Below are 21,271 nucleotides of genomic sequence, written 5' to 3'. Positions count from 1 at the left end.
GGTGGATCACCTGAGGTCAGGAGTTCCAGACCAGCCTGGCCAACATAGTGAAACCACGTCTCTACTAAAAATACAAAAATTAGCTGGATGTGGTGGTGCGTGGCTGTAATCCCAGCTACTTGGGAGGCTGAGGCAGAAGAATTGCTTGAACTCAGAAAACGGAGGTTGCAGTGAGCCAAGATTGCGCCACTGCATTCCAGCCTGTGTGACAGAGTGAGACTCTGTCTCAAAAAAAAAAGGAATACAAAGGCCCACATCCTGACCTTTGTAACCTCCTGTTCTGCCTCACCCATCATGCATTTACAGTCTCCTGTAGAGACTTTTACATTTACAGAAGAGAGACTGAGCCACTAACACACTGGCTACTTTGAAGCTCTTCACACACTGGCTTTAGTGTCTCTCCTCCCCAACTAGTGGGAATCTTTGATTTTCTAATCTCTATTTCAAACTTTATAGTTCTACCTACTCTTTAAAACCTACCTCATATGTCATCTTCTCATTCTTTTCTAAAGATTCTTCTGCAGGCAGTTAGCCCTCATAGGAAATCACTTTTCTGTTATTCTCTTCTGGCACAAGAATAGGACTCAAACCTTAAAATTCTATATTCACAAGAACCACAACTTTTTTTGTTGTTGTTGAGACAGAGTCTCACTCTGTCGCCCAGGATGGAGTGCAGTGGCGCGATCTCGGCTCACTGCAAGCTCCGTCTCTCCCGGGTTCATGCCATTCTCCTGCCTCAGCCTCCTGAGTAGCTGGGACTACAGGCGCCCACCACCACGCCCGGCTAATTTTTTTTGTATTTTTAGTAGAGATGGGGTTTCACCATGTTAGCCAGGATGGTCTCGATCTCTTGGCCTTGTGATCCGCCCACCACAGCCTCCCAAAGTGCTGGGATTACGGCATGAGCCACCGCGCCCGGCCAAGAACCACAACTTTTGTATTCATATTCCCAACTTGTGTATTCATGTTTCCTCTTCTTTTGTGGGAAATTCACATTCCTTCTTCTTCTAATACAATGAAATTAGATGTTTAAAATATAAAAGAAGAGGATAGGGAGTGAATACACCTTCTCCCCAGTGAACAAATGAAAAATGTCCTATATTATATCTTATGAGAACTATACCTTAAACCAGCAAAGTCCAAGTAGCTGATAGAATTATTTTAGAGTCCCCTAAGAGGGACTCAAAAACACCCAAAAAACAAACCATTATGGTCTGAAAGGCATGCTATCTGTGGTTTTACTGCTGTGAGACTTTACCTTTTCAGGCTGCTGACCATCAGGGTCGGCTTCCATTTTTTCCTCTTCAGCTCCTTCTACAAGTAAAAGAATAAGAACAAGTACTCCAATGTGGAAAAAGGTAAAAGCTATTATTATACAGCTGTGAGGGTGTCTGAAATACAAATATATACAGTAATACATACGAATATCATAGCCATACAGTTGACAAAAGAAGTCAGGCACAAAACAACACACACTGTATGATAAAGTTCAAAAACAGGTGAAAAGTAATCTATGGTGTCAGCACTCAGAACAGTGGTTAACAGGCGGAAGGGGTGAGTTATACAGAAAGCAGATTCAGTTGGGAAAGGGGAGGTCCTAGGGTGCTGGTAACGCTCTGTTTCTAGGTCTGGAATTTGTAGAAATGAACTAGGCTGTCTGCTTAGGATTTTCGATTTTGTGTATGTATTAAAATATAAAGGCAAAATAAAAATAATTCATTATTATTTAACAGATGCCTGACAAGTATATATTTTGACTCAGGTACTGGGGAAACACTACTGACCCAGATATTCACTGAAATCTCAAGAGGATAACATTTTGGCTAGACAGGACACAAACCAGCACAGTATAACAGAGGCACATATCAATAAATTACATAAGAAAATTATTATTTCAAATATGAGAAAATTATTAATTTTCTATACTTTTAGGAACCTAATAAACTAATGTCAAACTGTATAAGCAGCCAGGCATGGCCACTCATGCCTGTAATCCCAGCACTCTGGGAGGCCGAGGCGGCTGGATCACGAGGTCAGGAGTTCGAGACCAGCCTGGCCAACCTGGTGAAACCCTGTTTCTACTAAAAATACAAAAAAATTAGCCAGGCGCGGTGGTGTGCACCTATAGCCCTAGCTACTCAGGAGTCTGAGGCAGGAGAATCACTTGAACCAAGGAGGCGGAGGTTGCAGTGAGCCAAGATTGCACCACTGCACTCCAGCCTGGGAGACAGAGTGAGACTACATCTCAAAACAAACCAACCAACCAACCAACCAACCATATAAGCAAAAACTGAGAGTGGCAGGGAAGAAACAAAGACAAACATCATCATAAAGGATTTGAATACACCTCTCAATAAGATATAGAGCAGATATGAACACAAAAAGATGGTACATATGTACACATGCTGAATTCTACATCCACCAATTAGGCAATAATACACATTAATTTCAAGCTGACACAACATTTTAAAAATAGCGATCACAAATTAGGTCACAAAGTGAGTCCTCACAAATTTCAAATAACCACTACCATACAGATCAATTTCTCCAACCACAATGCAATGAAATTAGATGTTTAAAATATAACAATAAACTTCTCTATGCATGGAAACTTAATTGTGGGAAGTAAAAGTAGTAATTACAGAGAACGTAAAGCCTTAGGCTTAAATCAGAAAAGAAATAAAGGCTCAAAGTATATGAGCTCCATGTCCTTTATGAGATAGTGGAAAAAGAAAACAATATAGAAGGTAGGGATGGAAAAAAAGAAAACAGAAAAAAAATACACTGGAGATTTAGAAAAATATACACGAGAATTAATATTCCCAAACATTGGTTCTTTCAAATGATGAATAAAAATGATAAATATAACTGATCAAGAAAAGAGAGAGATAACATAAACAAACTATATGAGGAATGGATGAAAGATCATGACAGAACAAGGTCAAAAAGGAAGTGATAGTATATTCTGAAAAATTTTATTCCAAGTAAAATTTAAAAATTAGATCAAATGGGAAAATTACTAAAAATTTATTTTTATCAAACTGATTCCAGAAGAAAAAGAAGTCCTGAATTGTCTTTACATTAGTTAGAAAAACTGAAATAACTATAAAACTTAAAAATACACAGGTCCAGATGTTTTATACTGGGAAATTCTACCAAACTCTTAGGGAAAAAATGATTACAGTCTTACATAATATTTCCTAGAGAATAGAAAAAGAGGGAATTCCCCTACCTCAGTCTGTGATACCAGTATAACTTTGATTCACAAATCAAACAGGGAGAACGGATAAGAAATATTAGAGGACATTAGGCTAAATCTCATTTGTAATCACAAATGAAAAACTAAGCAAATTATATAAAAACAGAATAGAGCAATATGTTAAAAAAGAAAATCTATACTAGACAGAGTAATATCAAGGATGACTTAATATTAGTACTCTACAAACCTATTTAATTAAATGCATTGAAAAGTATCTGACAAAACTCAGGACTGTCCATTATAAACTCCTGGAAAATCAAGGCTACATGGAAGGTTCCTGATCTCCAAAAGGCTGTTCTCAAAAATCCTACAACAAATAACATTCTTCACTGAAAGATGCCAACAGTATTCTCTATATAAAATTAAGAGCAAGATAAGAATACAAATATTACTATTTCCCTTCAATATTGTCATACAGGCCAAAGCCAACACAGTCAATTAAGAAAAAGAAATTAGGCTGGCCGTGGTGGCTCATGCCTGTAATCCTAGCACTTTGGGAGGCCAAGATGGGTGAATCACTTGAGTCAAGGAGTTTGAGACCAGCCTGGGCAACACTGTGAAACCCCGTGTCCACAAACTATACAAAAACGAGCCAGGCATGGTGATGAGCACCTGGTCTCAACTACTCAGGAGGCTGAGGGAAGAGGATCGCGTGAGCCTGGGAGGTCAAGACTGAAGTGAGCTGAGACCTTGCCACTGCACTCCAGCCTGGATGACAGAGTGATACCCTATTTCAAAGGGAAAAAGAAGGAATAAAAGGAAAGCTGAAAAGAAAATAGTTAAAATGTGCACAGAGTAAAACGGTCTACATACAAAAATCTGCAGAAAATTTATTAGAAATAATGATACGGTTTAGGAAGGTAGTGAGCTATAAAACTACCATAAAAAACCAACTGCTACATTTTGATATGTTAACAAAAAAAATCTAGATAAAGACACGTGAAAAAATAAAACTTGAATGTTATCTTAAACAAGACACAAAAAGCATTTAGGATAAAAATGACAAACATCACTTTTTAAAAATTACTTTTATGTATATTTTTAAGAGAAATGGTCTCTGTAATGCAGGTTGAAGTGCAGTGGCGAGATCATAGATCACTGCAGCCTCAAACTCCTGGGCTTAACTGATCCACCCACCTCAGCCTCTTGAGTAGCTGGGATTACAGGCGTGCACCACTGTGTCTGGCTAATTTTGTTTATTTTTTGATAGAGATGGTGGTTTCACTAAAATGCTCAGGCTAGTCTTAACTCCTAGCCCTAAGCGATCCAACCGCTTCTCCCTCTCAAAGTGCTGGAATTACAGATGTGAGCTATCACATCCATCCCTGAAACATATAACTATTAAAATCAAGGACTTCTCCTCTTCATTAAAAGACTCCAAAAAAAAGAAGAAAGAAGTAGCAAAATGGAAGAAAATATGTAGTGTAGTAACTTGCAAAAGATTAGTACATAAGATCTATAAAGAAAAAGGCAAATACTATACAAAAGTAAGCAAGTCAGGAAGAGTTGCTTTACAGAAGTACATATATCCAATAAATATAAGAAAAGATACTAGGTTTTGCCCAGTGCAGTGGCTCAGACCTGTAATCCCAACACTTTGGGAGGCCAAGGCAGGCGGATCACTTGAGGTCAGGAGTTCGAGGTCAGCCTGGCCAACATGGTGAAACCCCGTCTCTACTAAAAGTACAAAAATTAGCTGGATGTGGTGGCGCATGCTAGTAATCCCAGCTACTCAGGAGGCTGAGGCAGGAGAATGGCTTGAACCCGGGTGGTAGAGGTTGCAGTGAGCCGAGATTGCGCCACTGCACTCCAGCCTGGGCAACAGCGCGAGACTTTGTCCCCCCCCCCCAAAAAAACACCTAATAGAAGACCACAATGAAATGTCATTTTACGCTTGCTAGATCAGCAGAGAGTCTAACACCAGGAAGGACTGGATCAAGTGTTGCTGCCTGAAATGTAAAATAGTACATACGCTTTGGGAAAAAAACTGAAATTTCCAGGCCACGTTTGGTGGCTCATGCCTATAATCCCAGCAATTTGGGAGGCAGAGGCAGGAGGATCACCTGAGTCCAGGAGTTTGAGACCACTCTAGGCAACATTGTCAGACTCTGTCTCTATCAAAAAACGAACAAACAAACAAACAAACAAAAAGCAATTAGCCATGCATGATGGTGCACGCCTGTAGTCCCAGCTACTCAGGAGGATTGCTGAGCCTGGGAAGTTGAGGCTGCAGAGAGCTGTGATCACACCACTGTACTTCAGTTTGGGTGGCAGAGCAAGACCCTGTCTGAAAGCAAGCAAAGAAACAAAAAACTGGAATTTCCTAAAATATTGTTACTCATAGAACCTGTCCACAACAAAATAAGGAGTTGAGCAAGAAGTGTTCAAAGTTCAATATTCAAGAATGTTCACTACTCTTCCTTCACTGACAAATTCATCTGATGAAAAAGTGACAAATGATATAGACAGCAAGCTTAGTGATACAAGCTCCTTATCTTGGCATGTCGGCTGGTTGACCAATCACTTTTTGAGTAGCCCTGCATCTAAGGGAAATCCTGTGTATGTGCACTGTGAGGCATATACAAGACAGTACATGCATGTGTAACATAGAAACCACTGGATACAACCCAAACTGCTCATTCAATAATAGAATGGATAATTAAACTGGATTAGAATCACACAAGAGGATTTTACAGCAGTGAAAATAAATGGCTACATGCATAATGTAACCATATGAATACATCTTAAAAACATAATATGGAGTGAACAAAACAGAAAAAAAAAAGCAAGTCTCGGAAGTCTGACATGGTCATTTAGAGGTCCAAGAAAAAAATAAAGTCTGAATATACCATGTTTTATAAACTTTAAAAACAAAATTACATGTCACACAGTGCTTAAGTACATTTATGTTTGTGATAAAAGTTATTTTCACAGTATTTAGAATGATTCAAACTTCAAGATGCTTAGTGTTGGGAAAGGGAAAGTGAGAGAAGATATGGAAGGAACAGAATGATTCAAATTATTGGTAATGTTCTAATACTTGGTTCAAATGAAATACATAACCCATTAAGACACACTGTAATATAATAATGAAGAGAGCTGAACAAAAAACTAAACAACTAAATGCAGATGGGATTATAAAAAACCCCAAAATGCAAGGCATGGGAGGCTCACGCCTATAATCTCAGCACTTTGGAAGGCTGGTGTGGGAGGACTGTGGCCAGCAATTCAAGACCAGCCTGAGCAACAAAGTGAGATTCCATATCTACAAAAAAATTAAAAATTAGCTGGGCATGGTGATACGGTGGTCCTGGCTCCTTGGGAGGCCGAGGAAAAGGGACTGCTTGAGCCTAGAAGTGCAAGGCTAAAGTGAGAAATGATCACCACTGCACTCCAGCCTGGGTGACAGGAGACCTTGTCTCTAAACAAATAAAAATTAAGGCTGGGCGCAGTAGCTCATGCCTGTAATGTCCAGTACTTTCGGAGGCAGGGGTAGGAAGACAGCTTGAGGTCAAGAGTTCGAGACCAGCCTGGTCAATATAGTAAAAGCCCACCTCTACACAGAAAAAAAATAAAATAAAAAACAAAATTAGCTGAGCACAGTGGCATACACCTGTAGTCCCAGGTACTTGGGAGGCTGAAGCAGGAGGATCACTTGGGCCTAGGTGTTTGAGACTGCAGCAATAAGCTATGATTGTACCTCTGCACTCCCGCCTAGGTGACAGAACAAGACACTGTCTCAAAAGAAAAAAAAAAATTTTTTTTTTTTTTGAGCTGGAGTCTCGCTCTATCACCCAGGCGGGAGTGCAGTAACATGCTCCCAGCTCACTGCAACCTCTGTCTCCCAGGTTCAAGCGATTCTCATGCCTCAGCTTCCAGAGTAGCTGGGATTACAGGTGTCAGCCACCAGGCCTCGTTAATTTTTGTATTTTTAGTAGAGACAGGGTTTCATCAGGTTGGCCAGGCTGGTCTCGAACTCCTGAGCTCAAGTGATCTGCCCGCCTCGGCCTTCAAAAGTGCTAGGATTATCAGCATGAGCCACCGTGCCCAGCCAAGAATAACTTTTTTAAAAACTAAAAATTTTAAAAGGTTGGTTTTATGCAAATAGGAAATGAGGATGAAAGATTAATTTCTGTATTTCTCAGTATCTTTATTAACTGTATCATCCTCTTGGTATTCCATGAAATGGCAAGGTGGGGGAGTCAACCCAATCTTGACTTTCTTCACTCTCTCATCTTCCAATAGCAATTAGTCAATAATTTCTATCAACTCTATCAATGAAAATATCTCAGACTGGGCGTGGTGGTTCACTAGAGCCTAGGAGTTTGAGAATAGCCTGCGTAACAAAGTGAGACACTGTCTCTACAAAAAATTAGCTGGACGTGGTGGTGCATGCCTATGGTTCCAGCTACAAAGGAGGCTGTGAAAGAAGGTTGCTTGATCCCAGAAGGTCTCTTGATCCTAGGTCAAGCCTGCACTGAGCTGTGTTCATGCCACTGCACTTTAGCCTGGGTGACAGAGTGAGACCCTGTCTCCAAAAAAAAAAAAAGCAACCCTCAAATATGCAACCCCACAGTGAGTATGAGCAGACATTAGATGAAGATAAAGGTTCAATCTTCTTAAAATGAGTAAAATTGAAGTTAAATAAAACTGAAATAAAAATTACAGGCTACCTGGGAGGCTGAGAAGGCAGGAGGATGGCTTGGGCCTAAGAGTTTGAGGGTACAGCGGGGTATCATTGTGCCACTACCCTCCACACTGGGTGACAGAGTAAGATCTTGTTTATTAAAAACAAACAAAACCCCCAAACTTCATGTTACTTTTAAAATTTCTTTCTAATCCCATGACAGACTAAGCATAAATTACTTGTAAATAAATATGAATTAGGTCACCTTGACTGAGTTGGCTCAGAGACTGAATAAGTATAATGTGGGAGAAACGCAATATGATTTTTTGTCTCGCAAAGATATCTGCTTTTGAAATGACTACACACCATCTGTAGGTCCACATTCCAAAAAGATGACACACCCACTTTCTGTATTGGTAAGGCAAGCCAAATTTGAAATCAATTCTTTAATTAGCTACGGTTCCAAGATGAAGTTACATAATATTGATATCTATATGATAATAGTACAGATAGAGACAGACTCTCTGTAAGTGGAAAAATCCAGAGACAATGCTCAGGCGTTTGTTTTTGTTTTTTAAGATGGGGTCCCGCTATGTTGCTCGGACCTGGCTCAGACTTTTAAGGTGATGTCTGTTAAGAATTTAATGGTAGGGCCAGGTGTGGTGGCTCACACCTGTAACCCCAGCACTTTGGGAGGCCGAGGTGTGAGGGTCGCTTGAGCCCAGGAGTTCAAGAACAGCCTGGGCAACAGAGCAAGACCCTGTCTCTAAAAAAAATAAAATAAATAATTTAATAGTTTGTTGTGCATTTCTCAAGATGCTATGTGGAACAGTATGTAAAGCAATTTCTATTCCACAAAATATTTGTTTAAATCTCCTATATCTCTTGAAAAAAGAAAAAGTCTCTCTTTGGTCTAAATTCTGGTCTGAATCATAAACCCTTAGGAGGCCGCAGCCTCTCCATGTATCTCATGTCATTTTGTTATTGTTGATAAACCAACAGGTTAAAAATCCTTCCCCAAAAATGTGTAATCTGACCCATGTCTGCAGCATTAAAAGCGGATTAAACGACTTAAACAAGAAGGCATATAACTTAAACTAGTGGGTCACATGCCAAAGTCATTCCAGTAATAACATGGTTAGCAAAAACAGTATGAAGAAAGGTCTAGTAACTATTTCCTAACAGGTTGAAAGAACTGGGAGAGGCATATTGGAGAAGAGATTTAAATGTTTGCCACATAGCTGCCTTTAATATAAGTGTGTAATAATCATGAATTACAACTATTTGCAGGAACCACCCTCCATTTTCTGCACTTCATTTATAAACTGCCAGCAGTTATTTTCAAAAACAGACTGAATCACGCTACTTCTATTGTCTGATGACTTCCCAATGTCTGCAAGGTAACAACCCTTCAAAATCAATCCCATAGCCATCTCGAGCTGCATGCACTTGACCAGAGTACCTGCTCCCCACAGACCTCTTGACATTCATTCCAGAATATGCCACCTACCTTCATTTTTTCCTTATTTGTTCCTGTATAAAATGTCACATTGTTTGTGAAGACTTCCCTAATGGACCCAAGCAAAACTGATTGTGTTTCTTCTGCATGAGCCTCCACTTAAAGTCAAAACTATTTTCATAATAACACTAAGATGTTATTTGCCTTTTCGTTCTCATTCTCACACAGATTTAGAGTCTGACACTTTAGAGGCTGCATGATGCACAATGAAATGATCGGTCAGACAGCGAAAAGAATGCACTCCTGAATTCTTTCAAAAGTTCCTCAGTCTTGAGCGCCTCTGCCTGGCTGCCACCCCGTCTAGGAAGAAGTGAGGAGCGCCTCTGCCCGGCCGCCCCATCTGGGAAGAGAGGAGCGCCTCTACCTGGCCGCCCCGTCTGGGAAGTGAGGAGCGCCTCTGCCCGGCCGCCCCGTCTGGGAAGTGAGGGGCGCCTCTGCCCGGCCGCCCCCTCTGGGAAGTGAGGAGCGCCTCTGCCCGGCCACCCCGTCTGGGAAGTGAGGAGCGCCTCTGCCCGGCCGTCCATCGTCTGGGAGGTGAGGAGCGCCTCTGCCCGGCCGCCCTGTCTGGGAAGTGAGGAGCGTCTCTGCCCGGCCGCCCCGTCTGGGAAGTGAGGAGCGCCTCTGCCCGGCCGCCCCGTCTGGGAAGTGAGGAACGCCTCTGCCCGGCCGCCCCGTCTGGGAGGTGAGGAGCGCCTCTGCCCGGCCGCCCGTCTGGGAGGTGAGGAGTGCCTCTGCCTGGCCGCCACCCCGTCTGGGAGGAAGTGAGGAGCGCCTCTACCCGGCCGCCCATCGTCTGGGAAGTGAGGAGCGTCTCTGCCCGGCCGCCCCGTCTGGGAAGTGAGGAGCGCCTCTGCCAGGCCGCCCCGTCTGGGAGGCGAGGAGTGCCTCTGCCCGGCCGCCCTGTCTGGGAGGTGTACCCAACAGCTCCGAAGAGACAGCGACCATGGGGAGCGGGCCATGAGGACGATGGCGGTTTTGTTGAAAAGAAGGGGGGGAAGTGTGGGGAAAGGAAGGAGAGATCAGATTGTTGCTGTGTCTGTGTAGAAAGAGGTGGGCATAGGAGACTCCATTTTGTTCTGACTAGGAGAAATTCTTCTGCCTTGGGATGCTGTTGATCTATGGCCTTTCCCCCAGCCCCATGCTCTCTGAAACATGTGCTGTGTCAGCTCAGGGTTAAATGGATTAAGGGCGGTGCAAGATGTGCTTTGTTAAACAGATGCTTGAAGGCAGCATGCTCTTTAAGAGTCATCACCACTCCCTAATCTCAAGTACCCAGGGACACAAACTCTGCAGAAGGCCGCAGGGACCTCTGCCTAGGAAAACCAGAGATCTCTGTTCATGTGTTTATCTCCTGACCTTCTCTCCACTATTATCCTATGACCCTGCCACATCCCCCTCTCCGAGAAACACCCAAGAATGATCAATAAATACTTAATAAAAAAAAAAAAAAGTTCCTCAGTCTTGATTTATATTACAGATGGTACCTGACTTATAGTGATTTGACTCATGGTATTTCAGCTTTACAATGGTGCAAAAGCGATATGCTTTCTATTGAAACCATAATCTGAATATCCATATGATCATTCTGCTTTTCATTTTTGATGTAATATTCAATAAATTATATGAGACATTCAATACGTTAGCAAGCTTTGTGTTACATGATTTTGACCAACTGTAGGCTAATGTAGATGTTCTGAGCATGCTGAAGGTAGACTAGGCTAAGTTACGTTTGGTAGGTTAGGTGTATTAAATGTATTTTCGACATATTTTCAACTTACAATGAGTTTATCAGAATGTGATCCCATTGAAAGCCAAGAACCATCTGTATAGCAAACATCAACAGACATAATCCACATAAACTGAAGCATTTGGGGTTCTCCTGGATATCTTTTAAGAGTATAAAGGAGTCCTGAGGCCAAAAACTTGGGAGAACTTACAGTCTCATAGATTTCTGTCTTGTCAAGAACAGAATGAAGCACATGGCAGGAACCCAGTCAATACTTATGTGAGACTGATCACGTCATTCCCTATATTTAACTGCAAGGGTTCCACAAAGCCAGCAATACACAGCCCAAGCTCACAACCTTTGGCATCACAATCTCTATAATCTAGCTACAACCGACCTTTGTAGGCTATTCTTTCCATGTCCTTATTTGAACTTTGTATTGTGGCCAATCTAGTTTATTTCCCATTCTCTGAATAACTTTCCACTTCTGTTTCTGTGACTTCAATCACACTGTTTTACAGAATCAAATACTTTCTTGAATCTGCTCACTGATATTCTAAACCTCTTTTACTTTTTTTTGAGACAGAGTCTCACTCTGTTGCCCAGGCTGGAATGCAGTGGCATGACCTCGGCTCAGTGCAGCCTTTGCCTCCTGGGTTCAAGTGATTCTTATGCCTCAGCCTCCCGGGTTCAAGTGATTCTTATGCCTCAGCCTCCCAAACAGCTGAGATTACAGGGATGCGCCACCACACCCAGCTAATTTTTGTATTTTTAGTAGAGACACGGTTTCACCATGTTGCGCAGGCTGGTCTCGAACCCCTGACTTGAGGTGATCTGTGTGCCTCAGCCTCCCAAAAGTGCTGGAATTACAGGCATGAGCCACCACACCCAGCCTTATAAACCTCTTTTTCTATGTTCAGCTCAAATACTACTTTTTTTTGTGACGCATTCCTCCATGAAAAATTACATGTCCCCTTGTAAGAATTCATTTTTTTTATTTTTTAACAGACAGAGTCTTGTTCTGTCACCCAGGCTGAAGTACAGTGGCACAATGAGAACTCACTGCAGCCTCGAACTTCTGGGCTTAAGCGATCCTTCCATCTCTGCCTCCCAAGTAGCTGGGACAACAAGTGTGCATCACCATATCTGGCTAGCTTTTCTATCTTTTCTGTAGAGATGAGGTCTCACTATAGTATGTTGCCTAGACTAGTCTCAAACTCCTTAGCCCAAATGATTCTCCCACCTCAGCTTCCCAAAGTGGTGGGATTACAGTCATGAGCCACCACAGCTGGCTCCTGTGTAATAATTCTTATAGCCCTTCCTATGTAGAGTCTTCCATGAACAAATAATACTATACTTCACTCTATCGCCAACCCCCCAAATGCTAAAATTATTTTTTTCATGTATGTGTAGCACAAAAAATAGCTTCAATTAGTAGAGGGTATTATCTGTATGTCGCATGACATGACTTGCCCACAGCAAGGGGTATATCTCAAATATCCAAAATGCCTGATTTGATTAAACAATCCCCCAAAGGCAGACAGTTATATTTTGTAATAAAAGCCAATTTCTTCCTGAAAATATACATCCTACTACCTAATAAATATGAGCCATTAGGAAAGTCACGTAAACCCTAGTCAGTCCTTTGAAATTAAATGTCCAATTATGAGCTATTCGGAAGTTTGAGTCTATATTTCAATGTTTTTACTATACTTGAAAGAGCCTTTTAAATATAACAAAGAGAAAAAGAGAAGCCCATTCCACATGATGTAAGTCTGATGATCAAATATGGTTCCACATTTTTTTTACATGCATTGCCCTAGGGTGTTTTCACACATGGTGTTTTAGAAGTGCCTGACTTTAAAAATAATGTTATGGAAATCCTCATGGTGAGAAGAGCGAGGCTACTTATAAGATATGAATAGCATCTGAGGCGAGAATTCTAACAGTCATTTCTGGGCTGTATGTTCTTAGAAAGTTACTTCTTCAGTATTATTTATTTCAGGATTATCTTAATCTCATAATGGTCTAGAAACTAGTTAGTCCTTAACCTTCTCAAAAACTAGGAATGATTAGTTGGGTTCTTTAACACAGAGCTGTGACAACTGTCTCAAGATGTACTCATGGGAAACCTGTAATCCATAGGTTGTTAAGGAGCTCAGTAGACAATCTACTCAATGACATATTTTTAAAAACTCTTGATTATTCTATTTATGATTAAATTTCACCAAAAGTCATCAACTTGTAAGGAAAACACTTCAATTAACTCAATCTCTCAAAACCTGTCCAAACCAGAATTGAGAGGCAGACAGTAAATCCACTCAGTAGCAAAAGAAATGAAACTAATACTTGAAATCAGGAAATATAAATGAGGGTAACAATAAAAGATTTTTGACAAACCCCTGACTAGCCCTTGAATGTACAAGTACATTCCAACTCTCTTGAGGGAAAGGGCTGGTGTCCCAAAAAGGGACTAAAATTCATTGTATTAAATAACTGATGTAGGAAAACGTCCTTATCCTTAGGAAATACATGGTGGACTATTTAGGCTACAAAGAATCAATGAATGTCTTCAACCTACTTTGAAATAATTCAGGCCGGGCGCGGTGGCTCACGCCTGTAATCCCAGCACTTTGGGAGGCTGAGGCAGACGGATCACGAGGTCAGGAGATTGAGATCATCCTGGCTAACACGGTGAAACCCTGTCTCTATTAAAAATACAAAAAATTAGCCGGGCATGGTGGCGGGTGCCTGTAGTCCCAGCTACTAGGGAGGCTGAGGCAGGAGAATGGCAAGAACCCCGGAGGTGGGGCTTGCAGTGAGCGGACATTGCGCCATTGCACTCTAGCCTGGGCGACAGAGCGAGACTCCGTTTAAAATAATAATAATTCAAGAAAAAAATAAAAACATTTATTTAGGTAGCTAAATAAATATCGAACAGTTGAACCTAACTAATAGGTATAGGTATACAAGATTTCACTGTGTTATCCTATCAATGTTTGCTATAAGTAAACAAACTACAAGATAGGCGATTTTATTTAGTTTCCAAGTCATGTAAAAAAAATCTACCTGTAATCCTAGCAAAACACAAGCATAAAATGTGGCCTTGGGTTGAGTGCAGTGGCTCATGCCTGTAATCCCAGCACTTTGAGAGGCCAAGGTGGGATGACGGCTTGAGCTCAGGAGTTTGAGACTAGTCTAAGCAACATAGTGAGACCCTGTCTCTACAACAACTAAAAGAATTAGCCAGGGATGGTGGTGCACACCTGTAGTCCCAGCTACTCAGAGGCAGAAGTGGGAGGATCACTTGAGCCCAGGAGGTCAAGGCTGTAGTGAGTCATGATCATGCCACTGTATCCAGCCAGGGAGACATAGCAAGACCCTGTCTCTTTAAAAACAACAACAACAACAACATAAAGAAAAATTTAATAAAATCTTTATAGAGCTTTTTAATAAAAGCCTTAGTGATGCAATGAAGAAATTTTCTTTGAAAATCAAATATGTTATCTGAATAATAAATCAATTTAACAACTTCTACATGGGGGTATATTCTCAATCGAACAGTTACAGTAAGACTTGAAAAAATATAGGTCAGACTCAGGCCAGGTGTGGTGGCTCACGTCTGTAATCCCAGCACTTTGGGAGGCTGAGGCAGGCAGATTGCTGGAGTCCAGGAGCTTGAGACCAGCCTAAGCAACATGGCGAAACCCTGCCTCTATAAAAAAACACAAAAAAATCAAGGTGTGGTGATGCACCCCTGTGGTCCCAGCTATTGGGGAGGCTGAGGTGGGAGAATCACCTGAGCCCAGGATGCAGAGGTTGCAGTGAGCCAAGATCGTGCCACTGCACTCCAGTCTAGGCAACAGAGTGAAACCCTGTCTCAAATATACATGTCAGACTCTGACACTCTTTTGGTCAAACTGCTCCACTTGCTCCACTTTGCATAAAGTAAACATTAACATTTTACAATAGCCCACAAATTACCTTAACATCTCATATGACCTCCCCTCCCCCACCAATCAAGCTATTATAACTTTACATGAGCCTCCTTGCTGTTCTTCAAGTATGCCAGGTAGCTCCTGCCCGGGGGGCTTTACACTGGCTTCTCCCAATACTGGGAACACTCTTATACTGGATGTCTACATAGCAGTCTTGCTCACCTTATTTACATCTTTGCTCAAAAGTCACTTTCTCAATGAGACTTTCCCTGATCATTTAAAATTGTAATTCCCACACTTTACTCATATCCTTGCAACCCTGCTTTGCTTTTCACCATAGCACATCAGCCAACATACTCTTCATATATAATTACATCTATACACGTTAAGTTTTACTTATTTGATTAGATTGCTGTCCATCTTACACTCTATAAATATAAAATATAAAGTGGAGAAATTTCGGTTTACTTTGTTTACCAGTATCCCAGCATCTAGAACACAAAGAAATGATGTGACAATATGATACACTGAGTTTGATTTTTTGTGATTGTGTCCAAGAAAGCTTCTCTGGCACAGGCTCATGCACTGAATGACACTGACTGAATTTTGGTGTAAAGTTTTTGGTTTTTATTTGAGACATGGTCTCGCTTAGTCACCTAGGCTGGAATGCAGTGGTGTGGATCACAGCTCTCTGTAGCTTGGGCTCAGGTGATCCTCTCACCTTGTCTTCCTGAGTAGCTAGGACTATAGGTTTGCACCACCATGCTGTTAATTTTTTTATTTTTACTTTCTGTAGAGATGGGGTCTTGCTATGTTGACCAGGCTGGTCTCGAAATCCTGGCCTAAAGCAATTCCCCTGCCTGCCAAAGTGTTGGGATTACGAGCATGAGCCACAGCACCCAACCTTCTGTGGGTTTTGTTGGCATTCAGTGGCATATAGAGGAAGTCAACCACAGCTGCTCTGCCTGATGCATTTGCCTATTTCAGGAGACAGGTGTTAAGTTCTCAAGAGGGCCTGGGCTCTTCAGTATTATATTTCCTATAGTATCTAAGACAGAACAGTATTTTGGAGCTATTAAGCCTTTAAAGATGCTTGTTCAATGAATGAAAACCACACAGACACACCTACAAATTTTACTTCTGGCAGCCTGCTACAATGAAGAGAAGTAGAGCTTTGGGATTAGAGAGATTTAGGTTAAATTTCTGGTTCAGATACACACCTATGTAACCCCTCCATGCCTCAGTTTCCTTGCTTTTGGAAAAAAAAAAAAAAAAAAAAGTTACTTCCTCCAAAGGATTCTCCTGAAAAGAAACTCAAATGGCCAATCAAAAATCCCTATACAATGTGGACTAAATATGGGTACTCAGAAGTATTTTTTGTATGCCTAGAATGGTCTAGTCAATGAAAAACAAAAAATATATAAATGTACAGAAATTAATACTTCTTGGTGAGTGACCATAGTTAAAAAGATGGACTGAAGAAGACCCTTCTCATAAGAAAACATTCATTTCCTAAATAATTCCTATGGGAAATCACTTAAAATACAAATGTAAGAGGTGTTTGAGTGTTCATCCAGCTTTACTTTCCTTTCACCATATACATCATATATTTCTTCTCTAATCCAAATTCACAATGAAATGTTAGATAGGTTAATGACAGGAACCCAAAACAAGTACTATGTTTCTTAAGGAAGCTTATTTTCTCTATAGTATGATTTTACCATAGTTAATACCTATGTGTACACATTTGTAACACAGTAAATTATCACAATAAATAGTACCATGAACCCACCACCCAAGTACACTATTATCTTGCTAAGTAAACTCCTATATCACTCGGTTTCAAATCAGTGTGCTACGCAATAAGGCAGTATTTGTGACATGAAATGTAAGAGATATACTGTTGACTTCCTACTACAATTTTGTTGAGCCAATTCCCAAGGGAGAAACATTTGCTGTTTTTCAATTTATTCAATTTGTCAGAATCCAATATAAATCATATTATCTATAATAGTCCAGCATAAGTTACAGAGACCTATTCTCAACTCATTTGAAATATTTATATTATGGTCTGTTTTCCTTACCCTTATTATAAGAGGACCCAAATTCTGTTGCTGCAATTACTGAGTACGGAACACGCTTGAAAGAGGTTAACTGGGAGGCTACTTCCAGATACCGTGAATGAATTTTACTGTTAATGCCACTCAAAGGTCAGCCCTTGTAGTCTCACGTGCCTCCTGTAGCAGTCTAAGCTCTGCATGCTCCACAAACCATAAATTCACTAATGAATCAGGAGAATCCAGCCCCAAAGAAACCAAGGTTGCTAGATACTTCAGTCTTGTTTCAAAATCCACTAAACTAGAAATGGCTAAATTTGCAACCTATTTCATAGCCACTAATGCTCTATGGTATCATCTACCAAAATGTGTTTTCAAAACATACATGTAAAAACACATCCCTCATTTGGCAAAGTACACAAATCTCACTGAATCAAATAAGAAGACTGCCAATGTTTTTTCAACTCCATAACCACAGAGAACCAAAAGACCCTACAAATGAACCAATACCAAAAACATTTAGGAAATTAAGACCCAGGCTTCATTAGCCCCAGGTTTTTCCAGCCTATGCTGGGTACTGTCTGGTGGTGCAGAATCAACATAGAAGAACAGAGACGTGACTTCGCCTGCTAATTTCAGTCTCCATATAAGAAAAAGAAAATAAGTTAATTTTCAAACTAAGAATTATACTCTCAAATTGCTTTTAAATCAAACAGTTGGTACTCTAGGTGTAACCAACGTTAAAAAGAGAACAATTTGCACAGAGGACTGGTATCTTAGTCCATTTTATGCTGCTATAAAAGCCTATCTGAAACTAGGTAACTTATAAAGAAAAAGGGTTATTTAGCTCACAGTTCCACAGACTTAGAAGTTCAAGGGCATGGCCCCGATTCCTAGCAAAGGATTTTGTTCTGTGTCGCAACACGGCAGAGGAGGTCAAAGGAGAAGCAGACAGGTGTAAAGAAGAGAAACCTGAGGAGGGTCCTGAAATTATAACAACCCACTCTGAGGGGAAAGAATCCATTACTGGGATAACTAATCCAATTCCCCAAGAGTGAGAGTGGAAACTCATTCACTACTACAAGAATAGCACCAAGCCATTTATGAAGGATTGGCCTCCACAACCCAAACACCTCCCAACACCATCACACTGGGGATCAAAGTTCAATATAAGTTTTGGTGAGGACAAAGAAACCATATCCAAACCCCAGCAGCAGGGATGAGAGGCTTCATTAATCTGAAAATGTTTCCATATAAGCGAAATGAGATGGCTAGACTGGCACTTAATTCAAGCAAAGTAGAGAGAACAGGGGTAGGCCCTATGCAAAATCATAAAAAATGGTAAGATTTTAGGTTTGAAAGGACCTCACTGATATCCACTTGAACTGCCAAGAAGGGAGCACTAGGTGTTCATATGGTATGTTCTGTAGAGCACTAGCTAGCAATTTTAATTTTTACTTCCTATTATCTTTATTCTAAGAGTAAATGAAAAAGACAATAGCCAGCAATGGTGTCATGTGCCTGTAGTTCCAGCTACTTGGGAGGCTGAGGTGGGAGAATCACTTGAGCCTGGGAGGCAGAGGTTGCAATGAGCTGTGATCACACCACCGTACTCCAGCCTGGGTGACAAAGCGAGACACTGTCTCAAAAAACAATAATAATAGGCCAGGCACGGTGGCCCATGCCTGTAATCCCAGCACTTTGGGAGGCTGAGGCGGGCAGATCACTTGAGGTCAGGAGTTGGAGACCAGCCTGGCCAATATGGTGAAACCCTGTCTCTACCCAAAATACAAAAATCAGCCAGGTGTCGTGGCACACACATGTAATCTCAGCTACTTGGGAGGCTGAGACAAGAGAATCACTTGAGCCTGGGAGGTGGAGGTTGCATGCAGTGAGTTGAGATCACACCACCATACTCCAGCCTGGGTGACACAGCGAGACTCTGTCTCAAAAAAATAATAATAATAATTAAAAAGACAAATGAAAATCACTGTATCTAAAGCACATTGTATATAAATTTCATACCAGTAAGATAACGATGGAAATAATTAGGCAGAATGACAACTATAGTTCTTTAATCACCAGACATACATAGTTTCATAATGATAGAAAAGAAAAATATTAATGAACAATGTAAAAAATGCTGGGAATATACTACTAATAATTACAGAGTCAATAATATTTCTAGGTTGGCTCACGCCTGTAATCCCAGCACTTTGGGAGGCCGAGATGGGCGGATCATGAGGTCAGGAGTTCGAGACCAGCCTGGCCAATATGCTAAATTCCCATCTCTACTAAAAATGCAAAAATTAGCTGAGCATGGATTGCGCGCACCTGTAGTCCCAGCTACTAGGGAGGCCGAGGCAGGAGTATCGCTTGAACCTGGGAGGCGGAGGTTGCAGTGAGCCAAGATCGCGCCACTGCACTCCAGCCTGGGTAACAGAGGAAGACTCCATTTCAAAAAAAGAAAAAAAAAAGCCTCTTATGTAAGAGCACTTCCATTTGAGAAGCCGGTACTACATATAAAGCTGCTTTATTAATTTCACTCCTCTTTAAGACTGATTAAAGAGAAACAGGTAATTAAGTCCTTAATAGCAAAAATGTCTCCTTTCTAACATCATAAAACAGCACTAGTAAACAATACATTACAGAAAGTATCTAATAATACCTGTTCTTCTACAGATGAGATAATTCAGAGCTAACCAGCAAAGGTAAATTGCTTTTTAAAGCCCTATGGCTATGAAGGGTAGAAACAAAGGTAGAACCTAAGTCTCAACTTCTCAAATCCAGTGATGACAATGCAGTCTATAAGAGAGCCACTTTTCATACCAAGAAACAAAGAGACTGAAAGTAACAAGATGGAAAAGTGATTCGATGTAAACAGAAACCAGGCCTGGCACGGGGGCTCATGCCTGTAATCCCAGCACTTTGGGAGGCAGACATGGGTGGATCACTTGAGCCAAGGAGTTCAAGACCAACCAGGAAATATGGTGAAACCCCGTCTCTACTAAAAATACAAAAATTAGCAGGGCATGGCGGTATGCGCCTGTAGTCCCAGCTACTCGAGAGGCTAAGGCAGGAGGATCACTTGAGCCCAGGAGGTGGAGGCTGAGGTTGCAGTAAGCCAAGAGCATGCCACTAAACTCTAGCCTGGGCAACAGAGTCAGACTCCAACTCAACAACAACAACAACAACAAAAAAAGTAAACAGGAACCTAAAAACATCTGAAATGGCACACTAATATCAGATAAGATAGACTTTAAGACACAAAACGTTATATAAGACAAAAAGGACATTCTATAAAAGATAAAAGGTTCAATACATCAAAAAGATGTAACAATTATAAACATACAAGCAACAACAGAGTCTCTAAATATATAAAGCAAAAACAGAACTGAAGGAAGAAATAATTCAACAATAATAGTTGATTTCAATACCCCACTTTCAATAAAGGAGAGAACTATGCAAAAGATAAACAAGGAAGTAGACAACTTGAACAACCCTATCCAATAAGAGCAGAAAACATATTTTTCTCAAATGCACAAAGAATGTTGTCTAGAATAGCCCACATGTTAGGCAACAAAACAAGTCTTAATTACAAATACGGAAATCACACAAATTACCTTCTCTGATTACAACGAAATGTAACTAAAAATCAGTAAAAGAAAATCTTTAAAGTTCACAAATTTATGAAAATTCACAATAACATCCTCTTAAAATAGCCAATGAGTCAAAGAAGAAATCACAACAGAAATTACAAAGTACAGGGGCTGGGCTCAGTGGCTCATGCCTGTAATCCCAGCACTTTGGGAGGCCAAGGTGGGTGGATCACCTGAGGTCAGGAGTTAGAGACGAGCCTGGCCAACATAGTGAAACCCCATCTCTACTTAAAAACACACACACACCCCAACAAAAATAAGCCAGGAGTGGTGGCAGGTGCCTGTAATCCCAGGTACTCGGGAGGCTGAGGCAAGAGAATGGCTTGAACCTGGGAGGCAGAGATTGCAGTGAGCCAAGATCATACCATTGCACTTCAGCCTAGGCAACAACAGAGAAACTCTGTCTTAAAAAAAAGAGAAATTACAAAGTACTTTGAGAAGAATGGAAACATAAATAAATATAGCAAAACTTACAGAATGTCACAA

At 41.0% G+C, this 21,271-nt stretch overlaps 1 protein-coding gene across 11 annotated transcripts in view; it reads right to left on the bottom strand.

Moving 5' to 3' along the window:
• SMARCC1 (SWI/SNF related, matrix associated, actin dependent regulator of chromatin subfamily c member 1) overlaps window positions 1-21,271 on the bottom strand; it is a 196,820-nt gene that overhangs the window by 51,628 nt on the left and 123,921 nt on the right. For all 11 annotated transcript variants that reach the window (XM_024244357.3, XM_054550867.2, XM_054550863.2 and 8 more), the window contains one exon: window positions 1,259-1,314. In XM_024244357.3, coding sequence (XP_024100125.2) covers window positions 1,259-1,314 — 56 coding nt within the window. The remainder of the gene's footprint in view (window positions 1-1,258; window positions 1,315-21,271) is intronic.

This window comes from Pongo abelii, chromosome 2 (assembly GCF_028885655.2).
Source record: "Pongo abelii isolate AG06213 chromosome 2, NHGRI_mPonAbe1-v2.0_pri, whole genome shotgun sequence".
Lineage (NCBI taxonomy): Eukaryota > Metazoa > Chordata > Mammalia > Primates > Hominidae > Pongo > Pongo abelii.
This window is presented reverse-complemented; position numbering and strand designations above follow the sequence as displayed.